The sequence below is a fragment of the Tribolium madens genome, unplaced genomic scaffold (assembly GCF_015345945.1).
Source record: "Tribolium madens isolate multiple individuals breed KSU strain unplaced genomic scaffold, Tmad_KSU_1.1 Scaffold_71;HRSCAF=194;Tcas5.2_LG6, whole genome shotgun sequence".
NCBI lineage: Eukaryota > Metazoa > Arthropoda > Insecta > Coleoptera > Tenebrionidae > Tribolium > Tribolium madens.
The window spans coordinates 4,479,247-4,492,887 of NW_025401041.1; the positions used below are offsets into that span (position 1 = coordinate 4,479,247).

Genomic DNA, 13,641 nt, shown 5'->3' on the forward strand with positions numbered 1-13,641 from the left:
TTAACAAACGCTTTCATTTTTTTATCTTTGCAAATGCAACACACTAAAAAATGTTACAACCTTATAGCTTGTACCTTCTTCTTTGCGGTAGTAAAAAAAATATTTCTAGATGTCTCAGTTTTTGTATAATAAATTTTTTAAAAGTCCATGTTTTCGTCAAGAAAACCGTCTTATTTTTAAAACTAATCAAAATCGACCAATGAGAGTTGTCATAAAAATCTATATCCAAAAACGCTCTAAGACACATATTAAAAAAACACAAGTTTGTATTATAACTTATTTTTGAGACACGCTGTATAGTTGAAACTAATTTTAGGCGATTAGTAAAGTGTGTTTTTCTCCCTGGGTAGTTACAGTAATTTCCAAGTGTGGGAGGAAAGTGTACATTTTTTGTAATACAAATAACTATTACATAATTGTTTTTTGTTGTAAGAGACAAATTATTGGAAAAAAATCAGATAAATGATTGATTTTATTAGTTTTTTGTCAAGTTTTGTTGGTTTAACAAATAATTAGATACAGGAAAATTTATTAATTTATTATTAATTTCTCTGTTTGTATACATTTTTTAAAGATTGTTTTCAAGGTAAAAAAATTCGGATCTTCAATTTTTTTAGCAATAATTCAATTCTTTATTTTTTTAACCAAAAAAGTCAAACTTTTCACTGCACCTTTTTAAAGTGTAATTCAGAAACCATTCAGATTAGTCAATTTAGTTTCAGAAAGCGTAAACTGAAATTCAAATTAGTCAATTGTATTTCATAAAGTAATAATTGTAATTCAGAAACTATTATACATGTAATTCAGAACAGTAAATAAACTCAATTTCATGTTACATGTAGTCCAGAAAATATCAATTGTAATTCAGATGAGTAACTTACTGTTATCTCAAAATGAAGTTTACACATAAACAGAATTATTTTATTTCCAGAATTAAAAAATTACAGAAACTTGCGATTTTGCAAAATAAATAAGATATTTTATTTTCAAAGGAATGTTGGTAATGTAATTTTTAAATAAAAATAATGAATTCTGAATTACAATTGACGAATTCTCAATTACAAATGACAAACTCTGAATTGCAACTAGCACTTTCTAAAATACAATTAACTAATCTGAATTTCTGAAATTCAGTTTACGGTTCCGAATTACAATTAGTACTTTCTGAAATACAATTGACTAATCTAAATTACAATTAACGTTTTTTGAAATATAATTTACGCTTTCTGAATTAGACTTGAAAAAGGTGTTGTGATATTAAAATTTTTGTGATTTATGTGTCATGGTTTTGATTTTTTGTATTATTTATTACGAGTGCTAAAAAATCATTGAAAAATTTGCTGTTTGCCTAAATTTCTGATGTTGATACTAATTAGTGCCGTATTAAAATTCTAGTCTAGTTTCCTTCTAGGCCAATTACATTTTCTCTCAATTCTTATCTCAAACAAACTTAAATCAGGCCTTCAATTTCCTCAGTATTCAAAGTAGCACAAGTCCTGAGGATTAAGAAAGGGGAAACGAATGGAGCACATATCAATTCGTGTTGTATTGACCAAGTTTTTCGAAGAGAAGTCTTATGAAAGCTGAAAGACTTTTTTATTGTGAACGCAAAGTAAATTTTGTGCAAGAATGGAAAAAATCCGCGACTAAAAGGACGATATTCTGATTAAAATGATTAATGCTTCTCGGCCACTTTGTCAGAGTTTGAATTTTAATTGAGTTATTAATGAATTTTTTAAAAATCTCGGCATAAAATTAAACTCAAGTTGAAGTTGGGATGTTGATTTATAACAGCGCGAAAATAATAATTTCAGTGGAGAGTTAATAATATTTTGCGATGTTGGCAATGTTGAAACTGTAGATATCAACAATCGATTTTTAATTTTTTGTTATCGGATATGAGCACCTGGGGCGATAGTAGAACTAGGAAATAAAATTTTATGAGTATTTCCAGGAAGTACATAACAATTTCCTTAAACACATATTTTATAAAATAGAATGTTATTACTTGTAATAAAAACAAGCAATGTAAATATTGAATAAAAATGAATATAAAAACAAAGGAAACTTGAAATTTGAAACGTCCACTAAAAATTTTGTAACCTATTTGTGTCTCTTATTATGACAATTTGCGTTTTATTTTTTTTGAAATTGTATCCAAAGCGTAGAATAAAAAATGCAGTGACTTGATCGATGAAACTTGCAAGCTGTCGGTTGAAATTTCAAGCAGAAATGTCGTGTTATTTACGCTCATCCGGATTAATTGTGTTCTGAGAGAGTACTGTGCAAGCGGAGCAGATGGTAACAAATAATTGGTGCGTTAATTAGGGTAAAGCCGGGAGAGATGGACTTCACACATCAGAATATACGGGGTGTAATTGTTAAAATTAATAAAAAACTATAGGAAATTGATAAATTTTCTTTAACTATACAGTGTGCCTCAAAAATAAGTTACAATACAAACTTGTATTTTTTTTTAATGAAACACCATAGTTATGTTTCTTGGCATTTTTTGATGTAGCTTTTAATTTCAATGTTATTCTTCTATTGGTCAATTTTGCTTAGTTTTTGAAATAAGTTGATTTTCTTGGGAGAAGATACTCTTTTTAAAAATTCATTACACAAAAAGTAAAGAAAGTATGAACGTTAAATCTATAACATTTTAAGATTAGAAGTTTGTTAAAAATTAAATAATTTGAAAAATTTAAATAGAAAACCTTATTTTTTATTTTGCATCTAATAAATTGATAAATTATATGATATCTAAAAAAAAACTGTAAAGAATAATGGATTCAGTGTTGTAACATAAATGTGATTAATGAGTAATATTTTTTCCATTTCTTGTGCAAATGTGCCTTTTGTGATTAAATATTTTTTTAGTTATTACTTGTAGACACTTAAAGGTAAATGTTTTTAAAAAAATAATTAAGGGCTAGTTTCATAATCGAATTAAACGGACTTTAAAGTTAATGTTGGCTTAGAATATGAAATTTTTTTCAACTAATCTGTAATAATCAGTACATTCTAAACAACATTTAATTTAATGCTCTTTTAAATTTAATTCGATTTACAAAAATTGTACATTCTAAACTAACATTAACTTTAAAGTTTCTTTAATTCGATTATAAAACTCGCCCTTAATAAGCTCTTAGTCCCATTTAATTTTTTTTAAGTTATTTAACTTTTAACAAACTTCTTCAATATTTTTTATCTGTACAAATGCACACTTGCACAAATAGTCTTAAAGTTTGAATTTTTTTCTTGTCATTTAAAAAAATCTAGTTGTCTTAGTTTTACTGTACTTTTTTAAGAGTATGTTTTCGTCAAAGAAGCTAACATATTTTAAAAACTAAGCTTAAAAACATTGTAATAAAAAGCTACATTGAGAAAAGCCATGAAACATATACAGGGTGAAAAGTATGGAACCAAGCGGTTTTATTTTTAATCATTTGCCTCCAGAAAATAATAATTAATATAAATTAAAGTAATATAAAAAATCTGATCGTATTTTCAGAACAAAATTTTGTTTTGTTTTTGAGTTATGCGATTTATTTTTGTCAAAATTGCAATTTATGTGAAAAAAATTTTTTGAAAAAATTAAATATAAAGCAGGTAGTTGTAATCCTTAGAGTATAGCTTTTATGAGAAAAATGATTTTATAGTGGGTTGCCATTTAAAAAATTTTTTTTTGTAGAACTCAAAAACAAAAGCAAATTTCGAAAAATTTTATTCTTGTTAAATCATCACATTTTTATAGTACTTTATCACTCATCAATTAGTTTTTCCAAAAAATAAATAGTTCAAACAAAATACGTTTGGTTCCATACTTTTTATTCACCTGGTATATTGTTTCATTAAAAAAAAACATTGCGTTGTAACTTATTTTTGGTACACACTGTAGAGTTGAAAATAATTTCAGGCGATGCACTAGTTTAGTATTTACCAATTTTCTGTATAATTTTTTTTTAATTTCAACTATTAAAGGTCATTAGTGGACTTTACCAACTCGCTGGAACATCCTGTATATCTTTTTATGTATTTAAAAGGGAAAATTAAATTCAATTAAACGTACAGTTATTTTATTTAAACGACAAGTATTTTTGATCAGTAAAAATAATAAATGCGCAGTAAAATAATAAATGCACAGTAAAAATAATTAATGCACAATAAAATAATAAATGCACAGTAATAATGAATAACGTTTTTGGGCAGGGGCTATACATTGTTATATAACCAAGACTAAAAATTCTTTAAATTTTAAGTTGTTTTACTAATTTTGATTAAAGTTACTGAGCGTTTATTATTTTAACCGTGTAAATTGGATTTTTTACTGAACAAATTACAATAAAATACTGTGCTTGCTTTACTTTATGATTTTATACTGACCAAAATTGAATTAATAACTGATCGCTTTATTACTATCTTATTTAAAATAAATTTAAAATAAATAAAGTAATAATCAAATAACCTCGCATGTGAAAAGTTGAAAAGTATGACATTTCAACTTCATTTAACAACTGATATGAAATATCAGGTTCAGGTCGAAAATGTACACTTCCCAACTCGAAAAGTGATAACAAAGTGACCATTTCTCAACCTGAACTATCAAATCTCATGTTTTTAAAAATTCGATATTTTTTTTATTAACTTTCTCTTGTTTAAAAAGATGACTATGATGAAAATAGACCTTTGTGGTCGTTGCTTCATTGCACCTCGGTAATGAAGCACTTCTCATCTTGGTATATAATTTACTATTGTTAATTTTGTAAGTTGTTTTGTAAGAATATGATTCGTGGTTTAAAAATGAGGGAAAGAAAATTAGATATGATACTTTTTCTGTTTCATAATAGAAAATATTTTTTGATTCTCAATTGTTCTGTTATGTAAAAAAATAGATTTTCAACTTTTTTTTAATAAAAAATATTTTTTATTATACCTGCATCATAATCCTAAATTAAAACACGTTGCAGCGTGCATAATTTGGCCTTTATAGCACGCTGAAATTTTAAAGTTGTCTAGGTAACAAGAAATAGTGAAATGTCTGGACCAATTACAACGTGAAAAAATGTGCTTAACAACGTAAACTAGTAACCGTCTATACGAAAACAATTCACAAACAACCTTTGATAATTTTATTGTGTAAATTCACATTTTTTCAATGCTCATAAAAGATTGTTAAATGGGCAGGAATAATAAAAAATAGCACTTACGACGTTAAAAGCACTCCGCTGACGCGTCGTGCGTGTTTTAAAGGCTTGCTTATAAACTAGTATTATAATATACTATTTGAAACCTAAATTAAAAATCAAACTCCACTATTTAGTAATTTTATTTCCACAACTAATTATTTTTGGAGTCCACCATAATTTCAAAATGTACGGATCCTTGTCGATAGTTATTGGCCCCATTGTAGACAATATTTTTGGCCCAAGCCCTACATTCTATATTGACAATAACATTAGTTTTAAGACTGATTTGTACAGCAATAAGTGGACTAAGATAATTATCGTTATTTGTGTAAGGATAATAGTATCCGGGGAACCCCCTACTGGGAAAATAATTGAACCCAATAACATGTTCTCTATCAAACGAATTTTCTCCGGCACAACTTATCCACACTTGATTTTCATCACTGGAAGTAATAGTTTGTTTCAAATCATCAGGCATGTCATTTTCCGGGTGTTCTATATAATCAGGAACCCAACCAAAAATCCTGTTGAGTTTGAGAAAAACACAAGGCGAAGTCGAATTGAACCCGTAGTTATTTTCCGCTGTGCATGGCCCAAATTTGTCCACTTCCACGGCACACACGTGACCTTCTTTCACCGGTATTTCATAGTCGCAATGTTGGTAATTCTGACCGATTTGTGGTACTCGATAAGGTTGTAAAAACTCATCCACGAGTTGTACCCACTTTTGTGTTGTTTCGGGTTGTCTCAAATTGTACCAAATGAGGGAACCTTCAAGAGTGTTGTTTGAAATTGGGCGAAAACCTAGGCCTGGATTTGTCCCAATTAGGCTTTCCTCGAGTTTCCATTTCGGTTCTTTGTCGTTCAGTGTTGCAGTTAAACCTTTCATGCAAATTGCGACAAGAGCAGCAAGACATGTGTAGAAAATCGAGTAAAAAATTAGTAACTGATACCAACTTTTTCCAGTTCGTCCAAAATATTCGTTTTTGGAAGGGTCATAAATTACTCTCTGGAAACTTTCCCACTTTGTGGTTTTCGGTACTGAATGAAACTGGAATTCTTGGACTTTGGGTTTCGAGTTTTTTGTGGTCATATTTTTGAGATATTGTTCGTGACTGGTTTTTCTATGTAACGCGGGATTTCAGTGATAAGATAACCATAATATGGTGTGCTAGATTACTAGATTATTAGTATGTAGTAAAATAAATAGTGTTATCAGAGGTTATTTATTTGCGTCAGTGAAACGTAAAAAATTGGAATGATAAGGTGTTCAATTAATGTTGAAGTATTGAAATTTACTTTGATACAGTGGCGCACATCAAAATAGAGTTTATATATTACCTATGTAAAAAATTTATTTATTTTTATAATTTTTATTACACATTTTATGTTACTTTTACTTCATATTTCACTTTACTTACCTTTTGTTTACTTATATCTGCTTCACTTGTACACTTCTGAACATTTATTTGAATTATTAGTAATAATAATAACTAATAAAAAATTATATTTCTTTAATTTTTCTTACAAAATTTACATTTCTCTTTAAATTTTTTAACTTACCTTTTGTCAACTTATACACTATTAACTTTTTTACACAGTGGATTTGTGTTTTAAAATTGGCGCCATCTTTGAGTCGCTATCAGAGTTAGTTATTTACGCTATTTACTTATTTGTTCTTTGCTCTGTACTTTTTTTATTATGCTTTACGTCTTTTTTTGCTCTTATGCTCTCTCTCTCTCCCTCTTATTATACTTATTAGAACATGCACATGTTTTAAAGTTCGCGCTTTTATGCGCCCGCCATCTTTCAACATTTATTTGAATTATATTTGAATTTGAATTAGAGAAAAATTGTTGCCGCCGACAGTTTCAATACTTTAACTTAATATATTCATAAACAAAATTATTCAAAAATTTATTTCTTGCATTTTTACAACGTTTTTGTTTTTTTTGAATCCTCAAGAGTGCAAATGGTTTAATTTTGAAATTTTTAATATTTGCGATTTTTGTCGAAATTTTGTGCGATTTTCGGTACTCGGAACGGTTTATTGCTAATAACTTCGAAATTATTGACACTAATCCTTTTTGTTTAGTACCGTTGGAAAGCAAATTTAATTTGTTATAGTATATAAAAAAAGATAGTTGTCCTACGTTAAATAGTTATCGAGAAAAATGCTTATAAAAGCAAAAATATCCAAAATATTAATTCAACTATGACTTCTAAAAATTTTGCAGTTTTCTCGACGCTAATCGATTTCTCGGAACATTTTGCATATGTATGCGAAAATATAACGTTTGAGGTACAGTTTTGCGCAATTTACAAAATAAAAAAAGTACAAATTTGTGAATTTTTTGATGTTATGACAACAGGGCTTAACTCCCAAAACCCCTCTCCTCGCTGTGCCACTGCTTCGGTAACAAGTAAAAAAAAAATTGTCAAATTATAAATTAATTATGTTTGTAGATAGTAACAATTGTTTATTCTTTAATTATTTTTTAAACAGGATGTTCGGTAAAAAAATATGAGAAATAATTTAGAGGTCGCATAAAAATTGCAAAATTTAAAATTCAAAGAAAAATAACGTAATTTCAGTGCTACCAATAGAAAGTAAGAATTAAAAATTATTAATTAAAAAAAACAATAATAGATAGTGTATTATTTCATTCGCCACACCAGGAGCTTCAGAAGAGAAATAAAGAAACAAAAAAAAATTGAAAAAACGATTTTGTGTAAAAAAGAACGCTGCTTTTGAAATAAAAGCTCATTAAACTCCATTCATCGTCCTAAATTTCAGCCACTGCACCCGTGCTATTAACATTAAGATTAATTACACGTTTCATCTCGAACAATTTTAATTTTTTCTCGTATAATTATCTCCTTTTTCGTATAAACGTTGCCGAATCATCTTAAACTCTTCATTAAATTTGCGAAAACTCGTTGATAAATGAACCTTATCGTTTTGCTGGTTTTTCAAACCCTTCGTCGACAGTTAATTAATTTCTTGCTCTAGAAGCTAACAAAACACAACATCGCCATCGAGTCACCTCCAGTTTTCTGTTTTGTGTGTTTCCAATTTTTACTCGTGAGTTTGCGGAGTCTTTAGTCCAAACAATGTCGAAATTCTCTACCGAAAACGTTCAAACAAATTTCTCAACTTGCTAACAAATGGATTCGTCTAGGCGACGCTTTTGTAAACAGCGAGGGAAAACACGCACTAAAAAACGGTTTTATTTACATTTAAATTAGTGCACGCATGAGTGTAGCGAGTGCAAAATTTTTTTATTTGCAATTACTTTCTAATGTTTTAATCACGGACACACAACATATCTAATATTAAGAAATTAACTGAAAGAAGGATTGAAGGTAATATTTTTTTCACAAAATCGACTATTTTTTATAGTTGACAGCTATTATAATTTTTTTGTTTTTATACCAGGAATTATTTTTAACATTGCATGATTGGAAATAAAATAGTATACGAACCTCAAAAGAAAGCTTTATTTTTTTTCTTACTCGGTATGTGATATACTATTTTTTAGTTTATTATTTTTGTCTGTCAACAATTCAACAGGACTTTTTATTATGTCTGAAACTTTTATGTGTCTACATCAATAAATACAAACATAAAAATTATCATGACATGAGTTTTTATTTAGTTGTAGTGTTTCAACTCCCTCGTAAAAATCTAAATCAATATTATATGTTGTTGTTGTAAACTTTTTCACAAGTTTTTACATGACTGGCATTTTTAGAGCCTTATTGTGCATTCTTCACCTTTAACGTTTTGTTTTCATGAAATTGAAAAAGTTATAATAAAGCCGGAAGAATACATTAGAATACAGGGTGTTTTCTTAATATTGCGAAAAATTCTAACTACATCGAAAAATTACGCTAACAAAAAAATAATAAAAGTACAGGGTGTCAGAATTAGTGAAAAATTTCAAGTAAGATAAGACACCAGAAACATAAAAAAAAATGTTTCAAAAATTTTAAAAAATTGTGACTTTATTTTTTGACATTAGACATTTTTTGTCAATGTAATTAATACTTATTATTATTATTATTATTATAGGTCCTGACTGACCTATTAACCCACAGCCTACACCGCTGGTGACAGAAATTTCAAATTTTTACAGTAGATACCTTTTATAACGTAGGCATCCAATAAAAAAGGATTTTTGGAAAATCAACCTCTAAGGAGGTTAAATGTGGTGGTGAATTCGAAGTTATAGCTATAGCCATGAAATTTGGTATTTAGGCTTTCGGTTAAAAATAAAAAAATACGTATTTTACCGTTTTTGGAAATTTTACCCCCAAGGGGGTTGAACAAGGGTTAAAGGTCGTAAAATATTTGTATTTTTTTTGAACTTAAATTCATGAAAATTGGTATTTGGGCTCTCAGTTAAAAACAAAAAAACACGTGTTTTAGGATTTCGGAAAATTTCATCCTCAAAGGGGTCAGACAAGGGATGAAAATTTGTATAAATATTTATAAATTCATCATTTTTGAAGTTATATTTATGTTAAATTGGGATTTGGGCTTTCGGTTAAAAATGAAGAAACACGTGTTTTAGGATTTTTGAAAATTCCACCCTCTAGGGGGTTAAACAGGGACAATTTGTATTAAAATATGTCTTTTATAAAGCTAAATCCTTGAAAATTTGTATTTAGGCTTTCGATTAAAAATCAAGTAATACGTGTGGATTTTTGGAAATTTCACCCTCAAGGGGGTTGAACAAGTGTAAAACTTCGTAAAATATCCGTTTTTTTTTAAGTTAAATCTATGAAAATTGGTATTTGGGTGTTCAGTTAAAAACAAAATAGCACGTGTTTCAAGATTTTGGAGAATTCTATCCCTAAGGGGTCACAACAAGGGATGAAAATTTGTATAAATATTTATAAATTCGTCATTTTTGAAGTTATAGTTATGGAAATTGGGATTTGGGCTTTCGGTTAAAAATGAAGAAAACGTGTTTTAGGATTTTTGAAAATTCCACCCTCTAGGGGGTTAAACAGAGATGACAATTTGTATTAAAATATGTCATTTATAAAGTTAAATCCTTGAAAATTTGTATTTAGGCTTTCGATTAAAAATCAAGTATTAAGTGTTTCAGGATTTTTGGAAATTTCACCCTCAAGGGGGTTGAACAAGGGGGTTAAACTTCGTAAAATATCCGTTTTTTTAAGTTAAATCTATTTGGGTGTTCAGTTAAAAACAAGATAGCACGTGTTTCAAGATTTTGGAGAATTCTATCCCTAAGGGGGTCAAATAAGGGATGAAAATTTGTATAAATATGTATAGTTAAACATGGAATGAAAATCTTTATCAAAATTTGTCATTGTTAAGTAATATCCATAAAATAAGACTTAAAATTTTACGGTTTTTAAATAAGTTATCAAAGACGGACTTTTTATTTTTACTACGAAATTCATAATAAATACGTGTTGCTATATTTTGTTAGTAAGTTTCTTAGCCCTTCTGCGTTTTGAAATAGTTGTGGATGTCAAACTACCACGCGACATTTTCCCCATATTCCTGGTAACGTGGCATGTTTTTCTGGGGTGCGAGTTCTGGTGCACCTTGTATATATTTTTTTATTATGAAACTTTATCACCCTGTATATCCTTAACGAAGCTTTGTAAGACTATGGTTTATTTGATAAATTAGTGTAATTTTTTGACATAGAGTACGTGGTTGCAATTTTTCGCAGTATTAAAAAAACACCTGTATATTATTACTTTCCTTATCCTAAAAATTTGACCCAGATTTTTACATTTCTGAACGAATTCAAGATACCAAAAAAATTGGTTTGGGCCATTGTGTCGTGTGTGTGTGTGTGTGTGTGTGTATCCGTCTGTCTATCTGTAAACAGCATATCTTGAGAACGATAAGAGCTAAAAACTTAAAATTTGGTATGTAAGTTTCCTTTAGGAAGGGAACGCAGCACGAAACATTTGGTAAAAATCGGTCGCAAAGACCAAAAGCGGCCGCAAAATTATACGGTTGAAGATACAATAAATTCAAGGGATAAAAATTATTTAGAATCATGAAATATACCCTATTAAACAATAAAATGCGATAAAATAAAAATAATAATGGGTACCAAACTAAAAAAATTGCACCTCAGACTCGAACCCGCGACAACTATGATCTATTTCGCGGATAATCCGGCAGATGACACTAAACTAGTTTGCTACTCAAGATTTCCAACACTAAATTATTGTCGTAAGGATGTTTTCCAAATAAGTAGGATAAGGAAAGTCGTGTATGTTCACACTAGATTTTTTTATGTATTTAAAAAAATGTGTTTTTATTTTGTTATTTTTGTCTTATTTAGTTCATTCTATGAATGCTTGAATTGAAATAAATTAAAATAAATGTCTCAACAAGCACTCCAAATTATTCTTTTCGCCAAATTGGCCCACTTCCTGCAGTCCCCATTAACCGGAAGTACTCTTTTAGGGATAAATCGGTCGCAAGAGTGGCATCAATCCTTTTTTGTGGCCTCGAAACGTTAAAAGCGCATTTTTGTCAGTTTACAAAGAGGATTTAACGTCAACAACATTTACATAAACTAAACTGGTCCCGTCATCCGATATCTGAGATTAGTTTGCCAGCTGGGAACTTGGCCAAGGCTTAAAATTATACAATACAACAATAACGGGATGATAATGTCGGAAATGAGCTTAAATCACACGGTTAACGGCGTTAAAAAGGGTTGTTGAGTTGGGGTTTAAAGCGTTTCCGTTTTTTTTTTTTTTTGTTGTTGTGTGTTGATATCTCTAAATCAGTGATTATTGAAGTCGGAATTGTAAATTAAAATTTGTCGAAGTTGTGCATCCATCATTTTTAGCAAGTTGTCAATAACTCTATCAATCATGATGGAAGGAAAAAGATGTTACAAAGTGATTTACTTCTAGAGACTCGGAGGTAGATTATAACAAAAATGTTTTCATATTAAAATTTAGGAAAAATGATTTATTTAACTGGCTGCTTCTTACAAAAAAATGCTGAGTAATGATTAAAACATTTCTTTTCTATTTTTATTTCTCAGAATCATTAGTGTTCGTTTTGGGTAATTTTATAATAAAACTCGTTTTTTTGCGTGTGAATTAGAGATGTTTGCGTTGAGTAAATGTAGTTCAGGAAGCTAATAAAATAAAGTGATGCCAAAACTGGAAACTTCATTAAAATGTCGCACTGGAAACTAGGGCAAAAGGTCGTTATTCATAAATCGATAACATTTGCTGTATTTAAATTAGAAATAATCACAGAAAAGAGAGATAGTTTATTTAAACAAATGTGGTAATTATTTGGTCCAAATAAATTCGTCTCTTTAAAATTTATAACCGGAAACTTACGACGAGATTAACCAAGGCAACAACCCCATAGAGGGAAAGCCGCACTGAAACTGGATTACAAATTACAATTTGCGTTGCAATTATTCAAGTGTAAAGTAGTATGCGTCATGAAGAAAATGTTTCAAAAAGTTGGTAACAATGTTTACTGCGGGAATTTGAGTGAAGCACGAGAGAAGCATTTGCGATAACAACGTCTTCGTCTTGTAAAAAGCTCGGTGCAAGTTTCAAACTTGAATGGATCGAAAGCGGCGACAGGATGATAAGTGAATACAAATACTTGAGAAATTGCACTTATTTTCCTGAATTTCGTCGGTTTCAGATTTCAGAAATAGTAAATAAGATAATAAATATGTATTTGTAAATTAACGTCTCTCACAAAATGCTTGTAATTTTATTCTAGTTTTTAGTAGATGCAATAAAGCCATTTCATTGTATTAACGTGACAATAATGAGTGCGGTTTTCTTTTCATCTTCCGGCAGTGTTATTAAAAACTTCAAATTGGCCATAAAATCGCAGTTGAAAACTAAATGATGCGAAAAAATTATGCTTTCCTTGCCAAGCTTTTGCAATATAGGAAAACAACATAAATTTAAATAAAGAAAAGAAAATGTTAAGAGCAGATTTCATTTTTGCGACCCATTTCACCTCAAAATGCAGCTGCGATATTACCGGTGAAATAGTAGATTACATGCGAGCTGGGAAATGTGTCATTACCCCGAGGGGGCCAAGTAGGGCTGAGCCCTACTTTGATTATTCTGAGCCCCACTTTAAAACTTTGTCTTTTCTACAAACTTTCTTTAGAAATAATAAAGAATAAAATTATAATACAGACTGAATTAATGCACAAAATTCAATTCATATCTTTGTTATGAGTCAAAAAAAAAATTCGAACAGGTCGATTTTATTTTCTAAATGCTACATTTTGACACTATAGCGACATTTATGACGTCATTTGTTTAATGTCAACGGACATGTGTCACTACTGTTTGATAAGCATAAAAATTTTCAAAAAAATAAAGAAAAAAATTCAAAAGGAAGAAAATAAAATAAGAAACTTTAAAAAGTTATAGAAAAGTTTATACAAAA

The 13,641-nt window shown here is 29.2% G+C and overlaps 2 protein-coding genes across 4 annotated transcripts in view; one reads left to right on the top strand and one right to left on the bottom strand.

Annotated features, from left to right (window-relative positions):
* The window catches only part of LOC123008726 (cyclic nucleotide-gated cation channel beta-1), a 101,736-nt gene that overhangs the window by 14,837 nt on the left and 73,258 nt on the right, over positions 1-13,641 (top strand). The gene's annotated exons all lie outside the window — the stretch shown is intronic.
* Positions 5,312-6,333, bottom strand: LOC123008728 (sodium/potassium-transporting ATPase subunit beta-1-like). Its single transcript, XM_044404720.1, has one exon. The coding sequence runs from the start codon at positions 6,280-6,282 to the stop codon at positions 5,341-5,343; it is 942 nt and encodes a 313-aa protein (XP_044260655.1). The 5' UTR covers positions 6,283-6,333; the 3' UTR covers positions 5,312-5,340.

Coding starts and splice junctions, on each gene's coding strand:
- LOC123008728 (XM_044404720.1), bottom strand. CDS start 6,282: ATGACCACAAAAAACTCGAAACCCAAAGTCCAAGAATTCCAGTTTCAT.